Source organism: Ictidomys tridecemlineatus, chromosome 1 (assembly GCF_052094955.1).
Source record: "Ictidomys tridecemlineatus isolate mIctTri1 chromosome 1, mIctTri1.hap1, whole genome shotgun sequence".
Classification (NCBI taxonomy): Eukaryota; Metazoa; Chordata; class Mammalia; order Rodentia; family Sciuridae; genus Ictidomys; species Ictidomys tridecemlineatus.
In genome coordinates this window covers 29,911,827-29,938,452 of record NC_135477.1, presented here as the reverse complement: position 1 = coordinate 29,938,452, position 26,626 = coordinate 29,911,827, and the positions used below count along the sequence as shown (strand labels likewise).

At 34.5% G+C, this 26,626-nt stretch overlaps 1 protein-coding gene across 1 annotated transcript in view; it reads right to left on the bottom strand.

Moving 5' to 3' along the window:
* Positions 1-26,626, bottom strand: part of Tm9sf3 (transmembrane 9 superfamily member 3) — a 65,039-nt gene that overhangs the window by 23,629 nt on the left and 14,784 nt on the right. The window contains exons 3-9 of the mRNA XM_078033714.1: positions 21,561-21,683; positions 18,941-19,101; positions 17,806-17,883; positions 11,463-11,594; positions 10,024-10,190; positions 6,886-6,980; positions 3,802-3,932 (exon numbers count right to left, since the gene is read on the bottom strand). Of these exons, the coding sequence (XP_077889840.1) occupies positions 3,802-3,932; positions 6,886-6,980; positions 10,024-10,190; positions 11,463-11,594; positions 17,806-17,883; positions 18,941-19,101; positions 21,561-21,683 (887 nt within the window). The remainder of the gene's footprint in view (positions 1-3,801; positions 3,933-6,885; positions 6,981-10,023; positions 10,191-11,462; positions 11,595-17,805; positions 17,884-18,940; positions 19,102-21,560; positions 21,684-26,626) is intronic.

Sequence of the window (26,626 nt, the reverse complement as noted above, 5' to 3'; positions counted from 1 at the left end):
ATTTAGAATGATGTTGGCCTGGGGCTTAGAGTAAATAGCCTTTTACGATGTTGAAATATGTTCCTGTTATCCCTAGTTTTTCTAGTGTTTTGAGCATGAAGGGGTGCTGTATTTTGCCAAATGCTTTTTCTGTATCTATTGAGATGATCATATGATTCTTATCTTTGAGTCTATTGATGTGATGAACTACGTTTATTGATTTCCTTATGTTGGATCAACCTTGCATACCTGGGATGAATCCCACTTGATCATGGTGCACAATCTTTTTGATATGTTTTTATATTCAATTTGCCAGAATTTTATTGAGAGTTTTTGCATCTATGTTCATTAAAGATATTGGTTGTATTATCTTCTTGATGTGCTTTTTTTTTTAAAGAGAGAATTTTTTAATATTTATTTTTCAGTTTTTGGCGGACACAACATCTTTGTTTGTATGTGGTTCTGAGGATCGAACCTGGGCCGCACGCATGCCAGATGAGCACGCTACCGCTTGAGCCACATCCCCATCCCCTTGATGTGCTTTTGAATGCAGTTTCTGCAGGCTTTTTGTAGAAATTAACAAGCTGATTCTAAACTTTTTATGGAGATGCATCGAGTATAAAAAAGCCAAAACTTTGAAAAAGAAATGATTCAAGATTTATTAAAAAAAAAAAAAAAATCAAGAGAGTATGACAGTGGTATAAAAAGAGACAATCTGATTAATAAAACAGAAGAGAAAACCCCAAAACCAATTTATACATATGTACATACAATTTATATATCTGCATATATAAACTGGTTATCAATAAAGATGCGAAAGCAACTCAATAGAAAAAGGATAATTTTTCCATAAGTGCAGCTTGAACAAGTAAATAGCCATATGCAAAATAAAACAGAACAAAATCCCTTGACCTTTAATTCATACTGCATACTAAATTAGCCAAAAATAGATCATGGACCTAATTTAAGAGGTAAAACTATGTAAGACAAAGGACTGTGTCTACAATATATTAAAAAACTCCACTAAGATGAGTAACCTATTTTTTTAAAAATATTCTTTTAGTTGTTGATGGACACAAAATCTTTATTTATTTATTGTTATGTAGTGCTGAGGATCAAACCCAGTTCCTCACACATACAAGACATGAGCTCTACCACTAAGCTACAGCACCAGCCCAAGCAACCTATTTTTTTAAAAAAAGCAAAAAATTTGGACATCAGAGAAGATATATAAATGGCAAATAAGCAAACAAGAATATCTTCAACATGACTGATTAGTCACTAGGAATGAAACCCACGAGATACCACTACACACTTACTAGAATGGTTAAAATCAAGTCTTGGCACTGGTATGAAGCACCTGGAACTTTTACACAAAACTGATGCTGATATTGTCACTGATCCCATTAAGGAGGCTTTGCTGTGAAAATATCTTCACAAAATCCTCATTTGCCTTAGCATCTGTCAACAGTTCAGCTCAGGTAAAGGAGTTTTTCTAACATTACTTTGATAAAGCTTCATTATTCTTTTATGTTTGGATATGCTGTACTCTTCTGACCACCTCTGAGAGACAGCACTCTGAAGTCTGCATCAAAAAGTAATACTTAGTTCTTAATCTTGGTCTCCATTTTTTCCTCACTGTGGTTATTTCTCATTTCATATCATGTACTTCATTTTGATATCCAATTCTCATGTCATTTTCTCAATATTGCTCAAGTCTTAGGTTATGAGAAAGCATTTCCCTAAATTTCTGTGCAATCTGGTTTCTAAAGTCTATGGCTTATTTCTGATTAAGGTCAATATTCCCCTCTCACGCTGAAAAAAGCCATAAGATGTCAATACAACATGGCTCACCCACAACACCTGTAGCTCTCCTTTATCAATTTTTCTCCTGAGAGACAAAAGCATACAGTAAGTCAATTTATGAATGCATGTTCAGGTGAATAATGTTAAGAGCATAAAAGTGATTCATTCCCATGCTACCTTGCTTCTGAGTTTTAAAACTCTACAACTTATTTCTTTGACCTTTGAAAGTCTACAAAACATCAAATTCAGGATCTGAATTTTAGAGCTCATGAAAGATTTCATGCCCAAAATATTTCTTCAGAATATCCAGGCAAATCCATTCCCAAGTAACTAATAGGACCAGAACCTTTGGGTGTTACACCTATATCACTATTGTACAAATTCACAAAGGGTTTTATGTTCTTAGAATCAATCTAATTTCAAGCACCTCTACCAGAACACTACAACTTCAGTAAAGGGTTTACACATCTCATCATTCAAAATACCATTGCAGGGGCTGGGGTTGTAGCTCGGTGGTAGAGCAAGTGCCTAGCACATGTGAGGTACTAGGTTTGACCTTCATAAATAAAATAAAGATCTTTTTTTTTTTAATGTTTTAGTTGTAGATGGACACAATATCTTTATTACTTTTTATGTGGTGCTGAGGATAGAACCCAGTGCCTCACTCGTGCAAGGTGGGCACTCTACCACTGATCTATAGCCCCATCCCTAAAAAATAAAGATCTTATGTCCATCTGTAACTAAAAAACTATTTAAAAAAAACAAAACCCCATTACAAAGCAGTTAAATTTATAATATTTTAGTGAGACAAAGGAACATTAAAAATAATTTTTATTAAATTCTAAAAAACTTTAGAGAAACATTATAACAAAATTAGACTCCTAATTTTTAAAGCACTATGAAAATAATTTCTTCAGCAAGCAAAAAATATGAACATCTTTAAGAAGTAACTTGACTCCTCACATGTACTTTCTGATACCCTGGAACTACTATGGAAGCAAATTCTTTTAATCTACATGCAATTAACTACTTTATCCTTTTCTAACCAGTATCACTCTTTTTGGCTTAAAAATAAAATATTTAATTTTAAAGCAAGTTTTAAAATATTCCTAACCTTTGACTAAAATGTATTAAAGATTTAGTAAAAATTTCATATTCAATGTGTCTTTGAAAAACATGGATTGTAAACAACTAAAGTCATCGGGAATTTCTGCGAAACCATTTGATAATTCCCATATAACAGGGAAAAAAACCTAAACAAGATAAAACAGAGATGTGGATGCTAGTTGTAATTCTACCATAAACTACTTGTATGACCTTGCTCAAATCATTGAGCTCTTATACACATGTTTATATGACTTCATACATTTGTATACTTATGCCTAAGTATACATTAAGACTGAAATCTAACCCAGGTCTAAAATTCTGTTTCTAATAAAAACCAACAGGATGGTTAGGAGACTGGGTTAATCATATAAAGTACCATTATATCTGTTTTCTGGTTTTAAATGATTTAAAATATTTCAAAGTCTGTGATTACAACTAAGATATGTAAAAGAATTTTAATATCTATAGCAATATATTATTAATATAAATGCTTAACGGAGTTCTAAAAATAGCATGTTAATACAAAATATGTTAGGTAGAAGCTTTATTTTCTACCACTGTACTCTCCTATCAACCTTAAATATTCAAGTTTTTTGGTATGTCATTTTTTCTTGAAAGCATATTCACCAATTTCTCCCATATCTGGTAAAAAGCTATAGTGCTCTCTTGTGTTAAACTTTTCACTTCACTGGCTTACAGAATCAAGAAAAGGGGGCAGGGGCAACTATAGGCTTAAACTTAATTAAAACTTTACAGAGATCAACAACAATAGTTTTCTGTTCACCCAACTTTTCAGGACTGAATAGGGACTGGCTCAAACTATCAGAACATCCAAGAAAAGAAAAGATACTCTGAAAAGACAGCAGACCTCATATTAGCAGTTTAAAAAGTAAGACTGAAGCAACTTACCATTGTTCCAAAAGGAATGGCTCTTGAAGCATGGTAATAAATGGCTATAAAATTGATGAAGAAGGCTGTGCCACACACCATAGCTGGGATAAGGAATGCCCCAATGAACATCTGTTTTATCCATCTCCTTCCTAAAAGAGAAGGGAAACTATAAAAATTAGAGCTAGACAGATAAAAGCATATTAATGTTAAAATGTAACTATTTAGAACTAAGTTATTTACTTAAGAAACAAAAACAAAAAGCCCTATTTTGTTCTAATTCTGCCAAGGAAATGCTATGAACTTTGGTAAGTCACTCCATCTCTCTGGGTTATAAATTGGCATAGATAGGAGTTTTTAATCTATTAGAGCTATGGAGCTTTCGACTTGCCCATGAGGTCCATGACAAAGGAAAACCCCAGGTCCCCTGTCCCTCCTTCAATCACACTTTAATTTTCAGTTTGGCACAATGGAGTTTCGCATAAGTTTTTATTTGAAAAGGGAGTTACACACCACTTTTAAAAAATGTCTTTAAATCTCTGGGTTAGATGATCTCTAACTTCACTTTTAGCTCTACCATTATACGTAAATATGTATTTAAATGCATTTCTATGTTTCATGATCCCACTCTCAGCAATAACTACAAAAGTTTCACTATTTTTGTGCCTCCGTGTACTGCCAAAATTCACACAGCACATATTATTCAAGTAAACAAGGGAAGAAATATTTAACTATAATCAAAAACTTTAAATCAGCCAGGTGCGGTGGTAGTACACCTGTAATCCTAGCAGCTCAAGAGGCTTAGACAGGAGGATTATGAGTTCAAAGCCAGCCTCAGCAACAGTGAGGTGCTAAGCAATTCAGTGAGACCCTGTCTCTAAATAAAATACAAATAGGGCTGGGGATGTTGCTCAGTGGCTGAGTGCCCCCAAGTTCAGGGGGGAAAAACAAACAAACTTTAAATTATGTTCATATCAACAAGGAAAACAACACAGGGAGCTAGCTGTCTTTCTAATATGGCAGAGTGAACAAACAAGTGTACTGCCAATGGAAAACATCTTCATACAACTTAGGGACAGAATGTAAAGATCTAACACCACATCATTATGAAAATTCAAACCCACAATCATAAGCAATAAGGCCCCAAACAGAAAATGCCACCAGGAGGAACAACTAATATCCTAACTTTTGTTTTTCTCTCTATAAAACCCTTTTTAAACATTCATCTCACAGAATTACCACCCCCAAGTTTTAACATTCCTCCAGAAAAACTCCTTGATTTGGAACCTTCTCCTCTATTTCATTTCTTTTTCAAGAACCTCTTCTTCCCAATAATATTGAGCACTTCAACATTACAACAAAAAGGGTGGCAACTAAAATATTTCTTCTATTTAATTCCAACTCCTTCCTAGCACTTTTCTTTCCTGCACTTTTCATATCTTCTCAGATTCAGACCTGTATCAATAAAGCTCCTTATCCAACTCTATTTCTCCCTTTCCTTCTAATAGAAAGAATTCCATGTACATGCCAATGGGTACAATCAGTAGCCCAGTTATCTATGCTGTACTTTCTACTGCTCCCCACAACCATGGAGATTCTAATCAAGTTCCAGGTTATCCTTGGCTTCACATTGGGTCTAGAGCATTATTGGGGACGGTGAACTCAAGGTATCTTGAGTCCCACTATACCGAACTACAGGATTTGAATATCCTGAGCTTAGAAATTTTTAATTTCTAACGTCTCTATTAATCAAAATAAAACTTCAGATGATACTTTCTAAAACCTGATAATCCTAGACTTGAACTTGAATGTTGTCAGCTTTCAAAATCAAGTATAGTAAAGAAAAGTGTGCCTGAATGCTCTTAACTTTGCAATCAGATTAAAACAAATTTTGTCCAAGTAGGAATAAATTTTCTGTTTTACATAAATTTGTTTCTGCTATGGAGACTTTTCTTGGGGAGTCCATAAACTATAAAATTTTTAGTCTAACTAACTTACAAGTCAACTTCAAAGCAGAAATGGATGTATCTTAGACATTATCTTAGATATCCTTATTTCCTTAAGGATTTAGTCCTATATGATAGGATTTTGTTTCCTAAAACTGGAAATAGAATTTAGAAGCTAAACATCTAACTAGAATAATCAGGAATGCATAATGCTACTCCCACAGACAATCCCAAGAATTATCTACATAAAAGTAGTATCTATACTGATAATAGTCTAGTAGGACCCATTGAAAAAAAACAAAGATAAACCAGAATATCTTGAGGAAATTTTAAATGATCACATACTCTGATTTCTTATAACCTATAACTCTCTCTCATCTCCTAAAGGAAGGCAGGATCCCTTAAAGCTTAGGACAGGTTGTGGAAAATCACATTAGAAAGTCTCCATCCTTGGGGCTATAATTTTAAGACCTTTTAACAACCCTTCATTCATAAACCAAAATATACAAATCTACTATTTTCAGCACTTTTTGAACCCCAGACTATTTATAGGAAAATAAAAGAACTCAAAGACCCCCAAATTCCATTGCAGGAAGGGGAGAAATCAAGGAGCAGTACCATAATGTTATCTATGTATTATTCCCATCATTTCCAGTCACATTAGGAAAGCAAGGGGATACCGAGGATGAAGTGCTCTCAACAAGAGATTGTGACACAGAATAACAGAAATAACAGTCCTTTGATAAATATTAAGACAACAGAAACAAACATCTCTCTTTTCTCTGTCCAGAAGGTTTACCCACAAGCCATTAAACAGGTCTTCATATTCACTATACAGTTATAGCCTCATGGGGTCCCCATATGGGGCATATCTAGGAAGCTGGTATCACAATGCAATAATTTCAACAACTTAAATGCACACTCCTACAGGGCTAACTTCACAATGGAAATAATCTATTAATTATTCATAATTGAAGAAATAAAATATAAGGATTCCATAAAACAGAATAGAGCACATAATAAGTTTATTGGAGTTTATGTGAAATGAAATAACAGAGGATTTCACAATAGCTGTACTACCTATTTTAAATTCCAAATAACCCATGGCAAAATAATAATGTCTATAATTTAAAATACACAGTATTAACTCATAAGTTACCTCCTTGTCTAGCATACAGACTTCCTCCAAAATACCCATTTACTGGAGATGTAGCAGCATAGACAAATATGGCTGTACTGAGCATTGATCCCCTCCTAAAAAGATTAAAAACATGTAAAACTGAAAATTTAAAGAAAATATCATATTATCATCCTTTTAGCATTAACTTAATTTCAAAGATAAATTTTGACAGAAACACAAAATATCATATCCTGGACTGCAAAAAGCCTCAAAAGATTATCTCTAGTGAATCAATTTCTAGTTAAAATTGTATCAGGCTAGTACTATTTTTTTTCTGGTCTGCAGTTAAATCTCATAATTTCAATTATCAACTCTCAATAAATATTTCACATTTTTCTGGCAAAAATAGTAGGCTGGCACCAAAACTGTTTTGCAACCCTGTAAACCAATCCCATCATATGGAACAGGATATTCATCTGTTTAAAAAAAAATGACTAGAACATTCCTTTGATAACCTGAATCAACTGCTTAAGATTCTTGCCTGCTAGCAGAAATAAAATGGAAGTAGGACAATTTATATTAAGCACTATGACTTTCAGTGGTGTAACACTGAACTTTCTCGATCTACTTTCCCTTGTGCTGTTAAAGATGATTTTAAAAAATGTATAGGTCCACATGTCAACATTAACTCAGATTAACAATCTCTAACCTCCCCAACCAATAATGATATCTAGGAAGTTCAGACCAATCTTTCTGTTCAGCAAACTGAGGGGAAAAAAACATTTTTAAAAGGCTAGATGCAAAGAGAACTATTACAATGATAAATAGCAGTATCATTTTCCATAATATAGAAATGGACTTATTAACCCATCACATATTTCAATGCCTGAGCCTTGCAATATGTAGCACTCTACTACTCAAACACCTATGCTCACCTTCCTAAAGTACATGAGTTAACAGTGGAAACATGGCAATATTTCATTCTCACCAGTACACAGCTAAATGTAAGTATATTATAAAGATTTGTCATTCTCAAATTTAAAAGATCATGAGTCTCAAAGTTAATCAGTTTCAAAAGCCAAATTTGTTATTTCAAGTACCCAATTAAACACTGCAAGCACTAATTTACTCCTTTCGGACCACTACTAATGACTTTGACCCATTCTCTGTTATAAATGTGTGTGTTAAGGCAGACAAAGACCTAACAATGCTGAAAACAGCAAGGCTACTTTCAGTGTAAGACCAGTCCAATACCCATCAGAAGTTCCCAATACCAGCAGAAAGGAGTACAAAATGACTACCAAAGTATTTAAAGTTACAGTCCCCAAGAAGACATTTCTACTAAATGAAAATATGACATCTGTCAAAGTTTTAAAAAGCAGACATATTCTCCACTTCGTTGTTCATAACTATTCTCTGGGCATTTCATCCTCACCCCCCAAAATAAAACATTTTCATCTACATTGAAAAATCTGCTGGGGGAACCTCCAATCCCATGACTATAAAGGGGAACCATTCTGGTGCAGCTTTGCCTACACTTGCCCCTACCCTACCACTCTCTCCTGAAAGTTTCAGAGTAGCAGCAGCAGTGGCATTACCAGGCTCACCAACACTTTTCAAACACTATGACTTCTCAAGAATTAATATCACACATTAACAGGTATCCATGGTGATACAGATCCTCTACCCACACCTGCAAAATACATTTTCCTCTCTGATTCTTATGGTGATCCCAAGACAAAATAAATTTCATGTGTCACATTAGCTACTCTTTATTCTTTAGGATCATTCCTTCTCTGGAGTGATTCATCCCAATTTTACGTGTACATTTTTTATTTTCTCACCACTTCAATTTATTATTATAGCTATTTTCATTTCTGTAACAAGGCAACTTAAGAATTCTAAAGTAAGATTGCCTAACTTCAAATCCCAGCTTATTAATACCCTTCAGTAGTAGCTGTATGATATCAGTCAAATTACTTTACTTCTCTGAGCTTTACTTTGTCTATCGTATGTAAATACTTTACAAAGTTGATGTGAAGATTAAAGGTGCTAATATGCATAAAGCACAAAACACGGAACCCTCAATACTATTAGACTCTTTTATATCACAGTATTATTTACTGACATAGTGCTTGGAATTAATTATATTTGCTTCAAATAAACACAACATAGAACAACCATTTATTTTAATGACAGTAAAAAAAAAATCCATGACTTGCCTGCTACTACCATCTATTTGAGATTTAAGGTCTTTATGAAATGAAATTTATTGAATATAGAAGAGCTTCTGCATTAAAAAGTAAGTTGCTAAATTGTAACACTAACATTTTGAAAAGCAAACCAAAAATACATTAACAAAGCAAAAACTTAAATTCTAGGAAAGGTTACTCTCTAGTGGTTCATAAAACTGTGATAGTACAGTCAATGTCAATTCAAAGTAATGAACTTAAAGTCAGTATTTAATGTAAATTGAGTCTTCTTGGCAGATTCGAAATGCTTTTCTAATATTTAAGATTCAGTTCATCTAAAAATATATTAAACCCTAAACAGGGACTTCAGATCTATGTGAATATATACAACTTTTTAAACAATTCAAAGACCTCAAATCAAAAATTTCTTGCAAACCGTCTTTATTGGCAAAAGAAAAAAAATGTGCCAAAAATCACAGTAAAGAGAGGATACTGGCCTAAGAATTTTTTTAAAAAGTTATCAAATTATCTTTTTAATCCAGGTGATATTTTTTGTCACTCTTTTTGCCACTATTTCCAATGCTTGCTTTCTTTTCTTCTTAAAAGAGGCTCCCAGTTTTGGAGGAAAATGTGAAGTAATAACTTAGTAACTATGAAATACTGATATTTCATGAAGATAATTGAATCTTCAACATAAAAAAAAAAGTCTGTTCACTTTGTTAAACAACTCTAGAATGAAAGTAACCTCTGCTCATTTCTAATGAAATGTAACCTTTGTAACCATCCAAACTGTTCAGTAATGTTAGCATATTTTAGTATGAGCAGAGGAAGGTATTCATAGCTTAAGATTATTTGTCTGTAATAATGACATTTATATTAAATTCTAAGATAAGGGAAATAAGCAAATATTTATGATTGCCTTAAAGGCTTTCAATTATCAAAATTATTCAAAGAACAAAAAAGTAATAAAAGTATAAGCACTTACTCTGTATATAAATCTTCTATCATTGCAACAATAATAACAATGAGAGATACAGCAAATATCTGACATCCAGAACCAATGAGAGAGGAAAATATTAGCGGGTGACTTGATGGTCTAAATACATCTCCATGCACCTGCTTCCATCCATATTCATCTCCTAGGTCTCTATCCTATGTACAAATACATATGTACAGAAAGAACAAAACAATTCAGAATCAAATTAAAACATGGTAGACAGGTTAAAAAAAATAGTTATTAAGTTCCCTCCCTCCAAACTTACAGCTTTTTAAAGGGGTTCAAAACACTGAGAAAAAGACATTTCAAATTTAAAACAGTCACTTATAATGTAGAAGTGAAGAGATTCAGGAAGGAAACGCCTGATTGTGTTCAGAAAATCTCAACAGGAAAAGAAAGAGGGAGCAAAAAGAAATGCAAAAAGAAATCGGGAGAACAGGGAACTGACTCTCTTACCGTTACTTTTACACCCTTACTTTCATGACTGGCTCATAAGTAACCAGGATAGACAACAAAAGAGAAGGTACATTTGAATAGAGCTTGTTGTAAAAATGAAGAAACATCCTTTATAGCCTACAATCTAAGAACGGTAGAATTCTGTAAGAACTATGGGGAAAATGTCAGATATGGGTATGTTTATTTAAATGTTTATAACAGTTTTTAAAAAGAATTGAATTTTACTTTTCATCCTGAGTAAGCAAATGTTTTTCTTAAATAATTTCTAAAATAATGTTTCTTAAGGAATGGCAATCCCTCAAGGTAATAGGTTTTGAGGTGAAGATAATGTTTTGAGAAAGGACCAAATATTTTATCTAACCTCTGACACTTCACAATGTAGCTGGGCATATTAAAATTTAAATTTTTAAACTGGTTCCCAAATTTGTTCAAAGATAAGGTGTAGCTATGTAGAATAGCCATTAATATTCTATGGAATACAGTTTTTGTTCTACAATTTACTAAAAGCATATAGAAAACAAATACGAACCCACTAAGTTAACCCACAAAATCAAATATAATATTTCCATCCATTACCTGAATTTTATGCAATATTTAACAGTATTAGAGAGAGATAAAACAGGTCTACAACTTCCCAGTGCACTTCTGAAATCAAATGCTCTCAAAACTAAAATTTATTTACTTAGTCTGATATGTCCTAATTTTGTGACATCAAACAAGAGGTTATTTATACTGCTTATTTATCTCACTTCACTTATCTGTTTTGTGGAAAAAAACATGCAGTTATTTGATTATTGGGCATAGTCCTGAATCCCACTTGGAATTTTACACTTCTCTAAAACCTAAAAAGTCTGAATTTTGAAAACTCCTCTGGCTTCAGAACTTCAGGTAAGAAACTGTGACCATTTCAAAATTCAAAATAACACTGAGATAAATGGGTTTTATAAATATAATGTAAACTGTTTGCTTACCATGTCATCCATTTCTTCTTCTTTACTGTACCGGGCATAATCTTTTCTTAACGTTCTCATTAAAATCATTGAAACTAAGCCTACCAAGAAGATCACCATCATGAAGGAGTTGAAGATTGAAAACCAATGAATCTAAAATAACAGAAGACAAAATGTCACCAACATGAGAGACACAAGATCCACAAGTTTCAAGATGTTAACAAAAAAGTCATAAAATCTCTTACATAAAAAGTCAAACACATAGGGGCTGAGTATTTACTATGCCAAGGGATTGGCTTTCTTTAAAGTAAGCTTCCATACATTGAAAACATGCTATCATCTATACAGATTTTCACAATTTTATTGTACCAATAAAGGGCAATTTGGCCACATGGCATATTCAGCATTGCACAGAAAGAACATGGGCTTTCTGTCAAATAGGCCTAGGTTTTAACCCAAGTTCTGCCAATTTCTGGCTATGTGGCCTCAGTTTTCTTATCTGAAAAAAAATGGAGGAAATAACACTTATTTCTTGACTGATTTGTAAGGTTTAATAACATATATTAAAAATATGGCACCAAGTCTGGCAAAGTAGGTACTCATCAAATGTTAGCTCTCTTCTCTTCCCCACAACTGAGCAACAACCTGAAAAGCTTCTTAAAACACAAAAGTCCACTATCACACTTTGCTGTCATGAACTCAGGTCACCTTCTTAAATGAACTTCTAAACAGATTCAGCAGCCAATTTTCTGTCCACTCTCCTTGACCTCTCCACCATTTCTAACCTCTCTGACACTCTCCCATCCCATATCTCCTCTTTCATCTTCCACATTGCTTCTCCTACCCCTGTGTGAACTTTTGCTCCAGTTTGGGGTACTGTACTATAACTTCTTGGGCTTTCAGAACCTTTAACTAGCATTCCAGTGAAGCTGTTGACACACCCCTTTCCCCGCCCTGCTCCAAGTTTCCAGCCTTGATTCTCACTCATGATTCAGACTTTCGCTAAACACCATGATTTCCACTTGAATGTCTTGCTGAACTTTCAGATTCAGATTACCTTAAACTCATAATCTTCCTTCACATATAGTCACTTCTGATTCTTTTAACTTCTGCTAATGGTGCTAATATATTGCTTGGAAAATTCAGAGCTATCTCTGGCTTTTCCTTCTCAATCTTTCACAGGTAATAATTTTAAGTATTTTGTAAGATTGGTGGTATGCTTTTGGGTTTTTCTTTTTTGATCTCTCTCCTTCTTTCCAATGTATCCTATAAAAAGTTACCAAACAAACCTTTTTTGAAACTTCATGTTCATATATCATTCCTCTATTCTAAAATTTAAGAGCATCATATTCTCTTTCTTTCATACCAAACCTAAAATATTTTCCTAATATTCTATATTCTCTGTAATATGGCCACCCCATATTCCATAGTCACTTTTCTATTACATCCTAGACTTCAAATAGGCCCACCCTTGCTCAATGACCCACAAGTACAGCATACTCAATTCCACTTTTGTTTTTTTCTTAATTTCTTCTCACATGGGATCTGCTTCTATTTTCCTTTGTAAATTCTAGCTAGTCTTTAAATTCCAACTCAAGCAGTATCCTCTCATCTATAGAACTTTCCATCTTCCATGTTACAATTTTCCTTAGAAATCCTCCTGCTCTAAATTTCTACAGGTAAATCCAGAGAAAACTTAACATACAGATGTACTGTCTTATACGATTAGGAAAATTTTAACTTTGGCTAATGTGCTAAGGATGTACACTAAGGTGAAGGGCAGTACTGGCTGTTACCCACCTTGACATTTCAGGGAGAGGACACACTATGGCTTTTCCTGAAAAGCAAGAGACAGCCAACTGTTCTGCCTCTGCATAAGATCATTCCTTCCTTCATTCAACAGCTTACTTACTGAGTACTTACTAAAATCATAAAGGAAACAATGATCCCATTATATTTTGAAATTTTGTCTCCAAAAGACTATATTAAAAGTTTAAATTTATTATAAATGTGTTGCTTAAGATTTATAAAAGCAGTCTGTGACAGACTTTTCCAAAGATTTGATTTTATTCCCACTTATAAGAAATTAATAACCCAGAAAAGGTCAAGAGAAAAGAAATTTTATACAGATATATTTGGATGGAACTGGGATCATTAGGTTAAGTGAATAAGCTAGTCACAAACAAGTATCACAGGACCTCATTCATATGTGGAATGTAAAAAGGTTGATCTTGTAGAAGTTGAGAGTTGAATGGTGGCCACCAGAAGGTGAGGAGAGAAGGAAGGGGAAACAGTGAGCAATGAATGCCCAGTTACTGATGTGCCATGGCAGAGTGGTGACTACAGATAACAATAATATACATTTCAAAAAACTAGAACAAAGAATTTTTAATGATTTCACCATGAAGAAATGATAATGAGGACAGAGGTTTGACCTAATTTAAATATTACACAATGTTTACATGTATAAAATATAATATGGCACCCATAAATATGTATAATTTTATGTTTTATGTATCAGTTTAAAAAATTTAAATTTAAGGGCTGGGGATATAGCTCAGTTGGTAGAGTACTTGCCTAGTAAGCATAAGGCCCTGGGTTCAATCCCCAGCACCACACACACACACACACACACACACACATACAAATTTGGATTAAACTAAAAAAAAAATCAATATTTCTAACAAGATTTTCTGCTATTTTCTAATCTAAGACATACACAACTTATGATATAAACTTTAAACTTATACCTGTTATAATCTACTACCAATAACTTGATATTTATAATATTTCTTCCAAAATTATGAAATTTGGTTTGATTTTTAAATTTTCATACCAGGGGAAAAATTTCTTAAAAATAATAAAAATTGGGCTGGGGATGTGGCTCAAGCGGTAGCGCACTCGCCTGGCATGCGTGCGGCCCAGGTTAGATCCTCAGCACCACATACAAAGATGTTGTGTACGCCAAAAAAATAAATAAATAAAAATAATAATAAAAATTCTGGTATCACAAAGAGGTTACTGACCCTACTTACTACTGCTCTCCAGCACCCCCTAGTGTTGCTAAACCTAAAGCCATACAAATTTGTGCCGAAAATTTGGCTGGAAATAACAATGAACCTCACACTGCATCCGCTGCATACCAAACACCAAATGAATGTTTTAGAAACATTTAAAGGGAAACTGCCCAGCAACCTTGCAAGATACTATAATCCCTACTCCACACCTTCAGGAAAAAGGAGCTCAAGAACGGAGTCATTTAACTAAGGTTACGGGGATACCAGAGCCACTGCCGGATTCGGCTCTAGCGTCTATGTCAGTGCTTTTACTCAATGAGTTAGACACAAACTCTATACAAGCCCTACACAGCAGATCCCATCTCCTCCCACAAACTTTTAGAAAACATTGTAGTAATTCTTCTCTCCGCTGACCCTCTCTCCACTTATTCCTTAAAATATAGATCTAGGGCTGGTGTTGTGGCTCAGTGGTAAAGCCACTAGCATGTGTAATGCACGGGGTTCGATCCTCAGCACCACATTAAAAAAATAAAGTTATTGTGTGTCCACCTTAAAAAGAAGTATAGTCTGTGGGTAGTTTTAACTCTTACAGGCAAACTCTGTGTGTGTGTGTGTGTGTATAAAACAGGGCATTGGCACAGGCCTATACTTCCAGCTACTCCAGAGTTTGAGACAGGAAAAATTTAAGCCCAGCCTCAGCAACTTAGTGAGACCTTCCCTCAAAATAAATTTTAAAAATGACTGGGGAAATAGAGTGCTTAGCATGGATGAGATTCTGGGTTTAATCTCCAGCACCGGGGATTGGGGGGAGGTAACTTGGCTCCATCTTCTCTACTGGTTACTGTGCCATTTCTTTGCTCCCTGTAACAGGTAAACTGCCCACAGACTATATTTGCTATTTCAGTTCATCTCCTCCCATTTGCTTTTAGAATAGTTCCGTTCATATTCTGCCCCATCACTACACTAAAAACCACTCCTTTTCAAGTTCACCAGTAACTCTAAATGAATCCAGTGGTCTATCAAGTTTGGGTCTGGAATATCCTGTAAAGGTCCGTGTAATTTAAAGGCTGGTCCCCAGCTTGGCTTGGAGATGGTGGAAACTGAGAGATATGGCCTTGTGGGAGGTCTTAGGTCACTGGGGGCACACCCTCAAAGGGATTCGTGTTACTGGAGCTCCTTCTTCTCTCTCTCTCTCAATTCTGGGCCATGGGGTGATGAGCATTTTGCTGCACTACATGCTCCCCACTGTGATGTGCTGCTTTGCCATGGGGTTCAAGCAACAAAGCCAACCATAGACTAAATGCTGAAATGGTGAGCCAAAATATATCTTTTCTTTTGATAAATTGAAAATCTCCAATATTTTGTTACAGTGAAAGAAAGCTGACAAAGGTATCTTGTATGACCCATCAGCTACAACTTAGAATTAATCTCTCTGTCCCCCATGACATACTTTCTTCCCTTGGCTTCCACAATACATTCTTATTTTTTCCCCTCAAAGCCCTTAGATTCTCCCATTCTCCCTAAACTCTAAGGTGATAATAAGACAAAGGGCTCAATTCTTTTGTCACTCCCCTGCTGAAAACTACAATGTTACCCTACCCTTTGCCTTTAAGAGTAAAATTCAAACTCCTAAATTCATGGATGATCTAGCCCCTGTTATCTCCCTAATTTCATTTTCTTGCTTATTCTTCAAATCAACAAGCATGTTCCCACTTTTACAGGTGTTTCAATGGTGTTGCTATACCTAGAACACCTTTCCTTCAGATATCTACATTGTTTCCTTCAACTCCTTCAAGATTTTGATCACAAGTCTCTCAGAGGTTTACCCTGACTGCCATATTTAAAATTGCAACTCACCTTGCCTGTGACACTCTTGCTCAGCAGCTCTCCTCTTTTTTTTTTTTTTTTTGCCCCCCAGTGGACTACAACCACAATATACATCTTACTTTTTATTTTCTAGAATAGAATGTAAGCTCTTTGCTTTTGTTTTTTAGTGTCCTATTTATCTAGGATATTTTGTAGCACACAGCAGATGCTCGATTAACATATGTTGAAAAAATAAACAAGCTATACTGCTCTGCAGTTAAAAAAAAAATGCTAGAAGGCAATCTTTCCCCAAGTCATTAATATCCAATGGGAAACAAGGCAGACTTATGAGTTACAGCAGGGAGTGCTAGTCAACAGCTCTCATATTCTTAAATGTTATTAAACCTTGAAGTATTCTGTGGCCACACCTGTAACTGGACTCCCATGTTTAGGACTACCTGAGCATTATACCTCAGAACACATGGTGGGAAGGGGAAGAAGTAGTGTAGCTCCAGGGGCAGTGTGCCAAATCCCTCAGTGAGGTCTAAATCCCCCCAAAGCTTTTTTTTTTTCTTTTTTTCTTTTTTTTAAGTCCTAGGACCCCGAGGAAAAAGTAATGATAGATTCTACTGTAGTCTAAGGATGGAACCTAGCAGTGATGATATAAATCTGAGACCTCAAAAACTTATGGGCCATCTCAAAAAGAGGTGACTAATAAACTTCAAAATTCCAGTCCAAAAGATTAGATGAAAAGAATGAAAAGGCAAGTTAGGAAGAGACTCTAAGAATATATATATATATATATATATATATATATATATATATATATATATATATATCATGCTTTGTCATATTTTTATATCTATTCTTGTTAAAGAAAGAAGTCACAAAATAAAGTCTATTTTTTTGTTATAAAGAACCAAAACTATCTGAACAAAACCAGTATCAATGCCACCCACTGGTCTTATGAACCAAGACCTGGCTTTTATCTGCTAGTGGGGGATGAGGAATGGGGGAAGCATTTCTTCCCATTCTTGGTATTTCTTTCTATGTGGAAGGGTTTCCACTAGAAAAAAACTCCTCGCCTCATTCCATTTTCCAATTCAATCCTTTCCAAGAGGATGTACTCATTCTGCTGTTTCTCCACACCATAAGTTGTACAGAAGCCTGCAACTGTACAGCACTGGCTGGGTTAAGTCTAATTCGGGATGCTAGGCAAGTGCTCCATCACTAAGCTACATCCTAAGTTCATTTTATTTTATTTTGAAACAGGTCTAAGTTACTCAGACTGGCCTTGAACTTGTTGATCAGCCTCTCAAGTAGCTGGGATTACGGGCGTGTGCCACCACATCCAGCAAGAGAGAGCTTTCATTTGCTCCTCTAAAACTCCCTATCACCCTTATTACTCCAAGCACACATTTGAAATCACCATTATCTAAATCTTGTAATCACAGCCTTAGCACAGTGCCCTACATAGGATAAACACTCAATATTTGTGAAATTGATTTGTGTACACATATAATGTCTTAAAATTTACCTACCCTATGTTGAAAAAAGGACGGATCAAGATATTTGTCAAATCGATCTTCAAATTTTACATCTGACTTTTTCCATTTTACCTGAAAAAAAAATTTTTTCATTTGAAAACCAAGACCAATTAAATACATTAAAATCTGATAACAAAATTTAGAAATATTTTACACACTTAGTTAATTAAAATTACCTAGAGAAATGGTGGAAAGTTATTGACATTTAAAAAGTTGAAACAGTATTACAAAACTATACTTTTCTTCTCTGTGTATTAATAAATCTTAAAATTTTTCTTAACAAAGTCATTTCAGTTGTCAAGGACTATTTACTGATGTTGACTCACCTGATAAATGTGTTAAGAACTGAATAAATACAAGCCCATGTCACAAACTTTTAAATCAATTAAAATAAGAATCTGTAGCTTGCAATTGTACAGCACTGGCTGGGTTAAGTCTAATTCACAGTTTCAGGAGTAAGAAGCCTCTTGACCATGACTATAAGCCACATTCTCCAATATTGGCATCAATAATAATAAAAGTGGCATTTTGTTTTCCCATGTACTGTAATCCTCTTTATTGATTTAAAAACAGAATGAAAAAGGGCTTTTTGTTCTGTTTTGATTTTGGGGGTGCTAGGGATTAAACACAGGCATTAATTCTTTTTTTTCAATTTTTTTTTTTTTTTAGTTACAGATGGACATAATACCTTTATTTTATTTGTTTATTTTCATGTGGTGCCAGGGATCGAACCCAGTGCCTCACGCATGCTAGGTAAGCGCTCTACCACTGAGCCACAACCCCGGCCCCCCAATACAGTATCAATTCTATCTACATCAGTAAAATGGAAGGAAAAACAGCATAAATTACTGCAGTCTAAAAATGTAACCATGAAAATACATGGCTGAGTTAACTGACCTACCCAATTACAACAGTAAACTCTTCTAAGGCAAATGGTACATAGGTCTTGCCAATACATAATGGGTATCTAATACAACAGACCTGAAATTCATCTACTCCCTGCTTTTAGAAGGCTTACTCAAATACCATAAGTAAATACAACTTTAATAATTTTCTGCTGCATCTAATTTTAATGTTTAAAACACAATCACAAACATTTCTTCCTACTTACAATTACTTTAATACTTACTGAATATGACATCTGTATTTTGGTATTGGGAACCAGTTTCACCTTTCCTTCACTAGTTAGATTAACATCAACAATTCGATTTCCATTAAAACCTATTTCAAGCTTTTTGTAGGTCCAAAGGTAATAATCTTCTCCATTTTCATCTGCTTCACCAACAATACCTACAAAAGAAAAAACACTTTATACAAGGTAATACTACTTAGTATTTAAAACACCCCAGAAGCTAAAAGTTCATTACACTTTTTTAAATACAAAGAAGCAAATGCACTTCTTAATAAACACACAATGGTCAGATCATGGTGAAAAACTGATAATAGCTCAGCATAACTGATCACTCATTTAATCCTCAAAGTTCAGGCTTTATCATTACCAGTCCCTTCATTGCAACAATTATCACCTTACGTGTGCATATTCTCTAACATTTCAAATTTTTAATAAAGTTCATAATATGTCACAATCTATCAAGGTTACCCAGCTTCTAGTGATAAAGGCAAAATTAAAACAAAGGTTTCCAGAGGCCCAATCCAGTACTTTCTTTAATAACCATCTCTGGAAAGATATATTTGTATGTGCATGTGTATAAAATGTACCAAAACTTAAAATACCTCTCTTTATGCCTCAAGTATGAAAACTATCACTGGGTAAGTCATCAAATTAAAGGAATGTTATAGATAAATGACAAAAAAGCAATAATTTAAAATGACCACTTGATCATAATTTGGGATATTAGATGGGGAAGTGCTAAACAATGTGAGGCAACAGGTGATAGCTGGAGACCCATCTTTTATGCCTCAAACTACCAGTTATTTGTCCATGTTCTCCACCTAAGCCTACACACTTCCCAAGAGCCTTATGCTCTAGAAACTATTCCTTCGGCCTTCCCCCTATGTTTAAAGCATCCCATTCAAATATTAGGGGAAAATATGATTATTTCTTATTCAAGAATATTTGCTTATTAAACTGAAGTGAATCTAATTGATTAGTACAAATTCAAGGAATATAGTTGTTTTGTTTGGGGTTGTAGAAGATAATGAAATCCTTCTAACAATTTTGTTATAATTTATTTAACTATGTAATCTGGAAACCAGACTTGGGGGTAAAGTCACAATTATACCCGATAAGCAGCTCTTCTCTAAAAAGCTTTTTAAAGATTCTGAAAAGTCAGACTGGATTTTTTTCCCCCTGATGAGAATTTTCCATGGTTCAGACATTCAAGGATATATAAAAGCATCCCCCAAATATGGTGGACTCTGAAATTCCAGGGTTAAAAATTATTTGAGACAAGAAAGCACAGTTGTCATTGTTGCTAAAGAAGTCCACAGCAATGACTAGAAGGGAAGATATATCTCCTCTATCTATCCTAAGGATTTAAACAAGCAGACAAAAACCCATTAGCAATAGAAAAGAACAAGGGAGGAACCTGCTTTCTCACCAGAAATGAAGAAAGCCTAGCCTAACAGATTCCTCTAACTACAGACTCAGAAATCTTGAGTGAATATTCAACATATTCAACACATCTTCCTGCTTCCCTTAGAGCGGATCACATGTGTTACTGTAACACTAATTACCATCATTTATTTGAACTCTTTACTATATATACATAATTAACATGTGACACAGTGGTGATAATTCATGCAATTATCTCTTAAGATTAACTTTCTTACAAATTTTATCTTAGTACAATATTACATCTGATCTGATAATGCTTAGTCATTCATAATTTGCCATTCATGAACATAATAGTCTGCTAACAATTTTAAGAATTAGAAGAAACATTAATTATATATAAGAACAAAATGTCTGGGAACAAAACAGAAAAATCACTAAAAGAAAAATGTGATCAAACATGTTGACTACAATAGCTGGCTATGCTTTTCATTTTAAATAATTCAATCAAGTCTAACATAAATGACTTTTAGATTATGCATAAGTTTGTATTAACTATGCCATAGCTCTTCTCCATCAGTATGGACAAGCAAGAGCTTTTGGAAAATAACACAGCAAGCCATTCAAGAAACTATCATACCCAACAACCACACTTCCAAAGTACCACATAAGAGAAAGAGTTAAATTCCAAAATTTGACTTAGCACCTCCTAACTATACTTAAAAGAACAAGTTAAAGTTAAGATTTTTAAAAAAATGCAAAAAAACACACCTGTAATCCCAGCATCTTAGAAGGCTGAGGGCAAGAGGATGGCTAGTTCAAAACTGCCTTAACAACTTAGTATAATTCAGTGAAATTCTGTCTCTAAATAAAAAGGCTGGCATGTGGCTCAGAGGTTGAGCACCTGAGTTCAATCCCCATAACCAAAAAAAAAAAAAAAAAGAGCAAAAGGATATTTCAGATTGTTCCAAGTACCTTTTGATCTTTTGATTCCTTGAATTTAAAAAGTTATACCGTATAAAATTTACACTCTGAAGGAGTTTCATGTAAGGTTTGGCAATATCAAAAATCCCTCAAGAAATGGGGAGCCATAAAATCAGTATAAAAATCGTCCAGTGGAATAGTAAAAACACATTTATATCATGATCTAGTTAGCAATCACCTTAAGTCACTACATAACTCTTGCTTAATGTATAAATATTCCCAAACCTTAAATATAACATACAATACTTACCCCATATTGGTAAGTCATCTATGTACATCTGGTACCAGTAGTGATTTTTAATAGCATAAACAAAGGCATCTCTCTTTTCTTTATCTAAATCAATTTCACAGTAAGTGGCTGGCATCACATCATCTGCATAAAATAAAAATAGCCAATTAGCCCTGGTTTACAAAAATAGTTGCAGGGAAAATAATATATATATATTAAAAAAACACAACATTTCCTGAAGTTAAAATTTCTATTCATATTTGTTGAATCTGGGTGACAAATATATAGGGGTTCAGTATACTATTGTTTCCTTTGTATATCTTTATAAATTTTTTATAGGAAAAGTACTTTAATCATCTTTATAATCAAAGATCACCTCACTAATGGAAGAAATCCCTCATATAAAAAAAACTACAAGAACATTAACAAAGTAACCTTAAAATTAATATTGACTTAGAAAGCAAAAAAAAGTTTAAGACACATAGGAAAGATTCCATTTAATAAATATGATATGAAATATCAACCACTCAAGAAACTGAGGCATCAGGATCCCAAATTCTGGGCCAGACTGGGCAACTTACTATGACTCAGTCTCAAAAAAACTTAAAAAAAAAAGAAAAAAGCGGGGGATACTGCTCAGCGGGAATATCCCTGGGTTCAATCCCCAATACATGGGTAGGGTGAAGGGAGGCAGAAAACAATGTTTAGCTGTAAGATAAGAGCTCTGAAATAAACATGCATTTTAACATTCTTTGATATACCAGAAGTCACAGATTCTGTGATGAATCCCAGTGACTCTTCATAATTAGGAAGATTAAAAATCAAACCTCTATCCAGCAGGCATCTCTATTTATAAAATACCCAAAAAGTTACCCCCAAAAAGGAATCATTTCCACTCTTTTTTGTGTGCGTGGTGGGGATTAAACTCAGGGCCCTGTACATGTAAGGCAAGCACTCTACCAAATGACTGATTTCCACTCTTGACTGTTTGTAAAATACTGGATATATTTAGCATCTGAAATGCAGTTTTCCCAAAACATTAAATTTCTGAAATATCTATTAAAATTTCTTAAAGAAAAACTAGTTGAGCCATGAACTGTATGACTGCCTATAACATTATTTCTATAAGAAATAGCAATCAGTTATAATTTAAGATGCACCACAACATGTCTCCCCAACCCTCAAGAGAACAACTTCTACTTAGAGATCAGCTCAGAGTGGGTATTACCCTCAAAATAATGATAAGCAATAAAGCCCCATGGAAGGAAGCAGGAAAATACTCCTTTCTTTGAAGTAGGAGAAGAAAATAACTTTATCTTCCAGCAATGACTCCCACACAGATTTCCTTTCTACCCAAACCCTTTCAGGGCAGCAAGGCATTTATGATTTTTATAATGGTAAAAAACTGAAGCTGAGCAGTGAAGAAAGGGAGAGTTAGGAAATGAGACTGCTATAAAGGATTCCTACAGCAGGAGCTAGGAGAACCATGGGCAAGACATTCCCAAATGGGATCTCCATGGAGTGTGATAACAAACTAAGGGCAGCAGGCAGCTGTAGCTACAGAGAGGACAGTCAGAAACAAAGAAGTCCAGGTTTGGAGGGCAACAAATGGCTGGAGACCTCATAGCTACCTCTGCAAAGCATGAAATTTCTTGCTGTTATTACAAGACATTCATTGATAATGGTCTTTAACAATGTGGTAGTTTTAAAGTATGGAGTTCTAAGATACACAATATGACAATTACCTGTGTAAAGCTTTTTAAATGTTCCTCACAGTCTGAACTCGACTTCAACTCTGTCTGTTATCACCCTCTCTTCCTTACACTCTAACCTAATTCAACTACCTGCAGTTTCCACATACCTGGTATTCTCTAGGCCTCTGGATTTTTTTGGCTCCTGCTATTAACTCCATTTCAAAGTACATCTAAAAATCTTTCCCATCCCCTATCCTTTCCTCCAGAGCAGACACCCCAACATTTTCATTTCTCTGAAGTCCCATGGCTTCCTCTCCATACTTCCTTTAGGTATATAGGATGTACCATTCTTTACCCAAGACCAGCATCTTAATGCCTTATTAAAACACCATGAGAGGTTGTGACTCATGGTAGAGCACTGCCTCACATGTGTGAGACAGTACCATATAAAAATAAATAAATAAAGGTATTGTGTCTGACTACAAGTAAAAATTAAAAAAAAAAAAATGCCATGAGGCCTGGAGAGTAATATCCATGACTGATTACATTCTTTTACCCCCAGCTATACCTGCTTCAGTACCTTGCAGAGTAAGAACTACAAACAAAACATTCTAACAAATTTTAAGAATATGATTTGCCATTTATTTGGCAAATGAAATTTCTAAATATATTAGGCACAAATGCATATGAATGTGTATAAATTTATGTGTGTTTTGTGTGTGTGTGTGTGTGTGTGTGTGTGTGTGTGTGTGTGTGTGTAAAAAGTAAATGTCAATATAAACAAATGAAACTTCTGAGCAGTCTCTCACAGGATTGGCAAAGTGGTCTTACAGATTATCTTTCACTGGTGTAAAATCTAAATTAAATGTGGTAAAAGATAAAACCCATCATGGCAGGCTGTGAAAAGGGCACTGGTTAGTCATATTTTAACAAAATTCTTCTTCCTGGAAAGTAGGCAAATACAAACACAAATAACTGAAGAGCTAGGTTGCCTAACCAAAACAGCACTTCTCTCAGGAGCAAGCTGCTCTGAAAGCAACTAATGCAATGTGTATGAATATGCCAAATCATTATTCAGCATTCTATATAACCAGAAAACAATCTGGAAAATCACCGGGGCTGGGGATGTGGCTCAAGCGGTAGCGCACTCGCCTGGTATGCGTGCGGCCTGGGTTCAATCCTCAGCACCACAAAGATGTTGTGTCCGCCGAGAACTAAAAAATAAATATTAAAAAATTCTCTCTCTCTCTCTCTCTCTCTCTCTCTCTCTCTCTCTCTCTCCCTACTCTCTCTTTAAAAAAAAAAAAAAGAAAATCACCATAAATCAGTTTTAAATTACAATAATTTAAATTTATATTTTTCTCAGATAAAACACAAACCTATAAATTTTGAAGAAAATAAAATTTACCAATATAAATACTTTACACAGGAAGGGGCAAAAAGCTCAAGTTGTAAAGTGGCAAACATTAACACTGATTTTTCAAACAGAAGGCAAGGTTAGGTAGTATCTAAAAACCAAGCCCCATCCGTCTGGTCTGTCAATTCCCAATAATACCCCTGACTAATACTGCACAGTGAAAGCTCTGAGAAAAGAATATGATAATTATTTATGAGCTCTTTAAGAATACGTCATGCCATCACACTTTGTTTAGTTTCTCTTTTGATAACATTACTAAACTAGAAAATCAGAAATACTCTACCTCAAATACAGCAGCACTTGGCAAAGTTTCAGGAAATCACTATAGTGAAATGAGCAGAAATGTGAGTTTTATTTTGAGCTCTGCTACTTATTAGCTATGTGAATAAAAGGAAGTCACTGAACCTCTGTAAACCTCAGTTCTCTCAACTGTGAAACAGAAAACACCTGTTCTAGCTCTTTCTCAGAGATGTTTTAAGAAATGATAGTACCAATGTTTTCTTCACAGTGTTCTTAAGTGTCCTTGGTCGCACATCCCTCTGAGAATCTGATGAAAGTAATATCTCCTTGTCCCCACAAAATGCACATTCACACAAACTAAGGGCATAATTTCAGAAGGCCCATGGACCCATGAAGTGAAAACTCCTGGTTGAACTCTTTATACCCAGAGTTTACCACAGAGCTAGAATGCAATTAAGAATTTGATAACTGTCAAAAGAATTAAAAGAAAACACAGACTGGACAAACTGGTATATTGACTACTGATTAACTGGCCAACCTACAAGCATCATAAACTGCAATTTTTTGGCTAGCTATTTGGTAAAATGTATCACATATTGCATTAAAAATGTATATAGCCTTTGGGTGTTTTATTTTGGTTTTTTTGTGTGTGTCTGTGTGTGTATAATTAGTAATTCCACTTCTAAAAATTTATTCTAATAAAACACTCAGAGATGTTTAAACTATTATGTGCAAGGATAAATAAGTGCTTTATTATATCTAACAGGAAAAAAGAAGAGAAAGAAAAAGGAAAGAAGGATGAATGAAAAGAATAACTGAAATATATCATAACAAGAGAATGAGGAAAAATCATAGTATTTAAGTATATATAGTATTCAGGCATAATGTTACCACATTTATAAGAGTAATTAACAATGGAAGGATAAACTCAAAATGTTAAGATAGAAAAAGCAGGATAAAAACATATAACATTAAATGAATTAGAAGTGCTTAGAACACATCTGGCACATAATAAGCACTATATAAGGGTTTGTTAAATACACTTTCTAAAAAAAAAAAAAACCACACATTGGTAACATGAACTCAATTTTGACATATCTTAAAGCAATGCAGATGAATGGGAAGGAAAACAGTAGAAGAATTACATATACCAAAACAGTTAATGTACCATTATGATAATTACAACCAGGTGACTTTAATTTTCTTCTTTATATTTTTCTGCAGTTCCTAAATTGTATAACTGAAACTTTATCATTGTTAAAATCACAAAGAAAAAAAATATGTGCACATTTGTTGGGGGGGGGCTATAAATCTGAAAAATATTGTTATCAATGATACAAATAAGAATTTATAAAAAGGCCACAGGTAGTGGTGTATATTCACAATGGAATATTACTCAGCATTAAGAGAATGAAATTATGACAGTTGCAGGTAAATGGATGAAGCTGAAGAATATCATGCTAAGAAAAGTAAGCCAATCCCCCAAAACCAAAAGATGAATGTTCTCTCTGATAAGTGGATACTGATCCATAAGTGGGGGTAGGGGGGAGGCGCATGGGAAAAATGGAGAAACTGTGATTGGGCAAAGCAGGGGGAGGGGAAGGGGCATATGAGCAGGAAAGATGGTGGAATGAGATGGACATTACTCTAGGTACATGTATGCTACATCATGTACAACCAAAGAAATAAAAAGTTGTGCTGCAAGGGGGTACAATGAACCAAAATGCATTCTATTG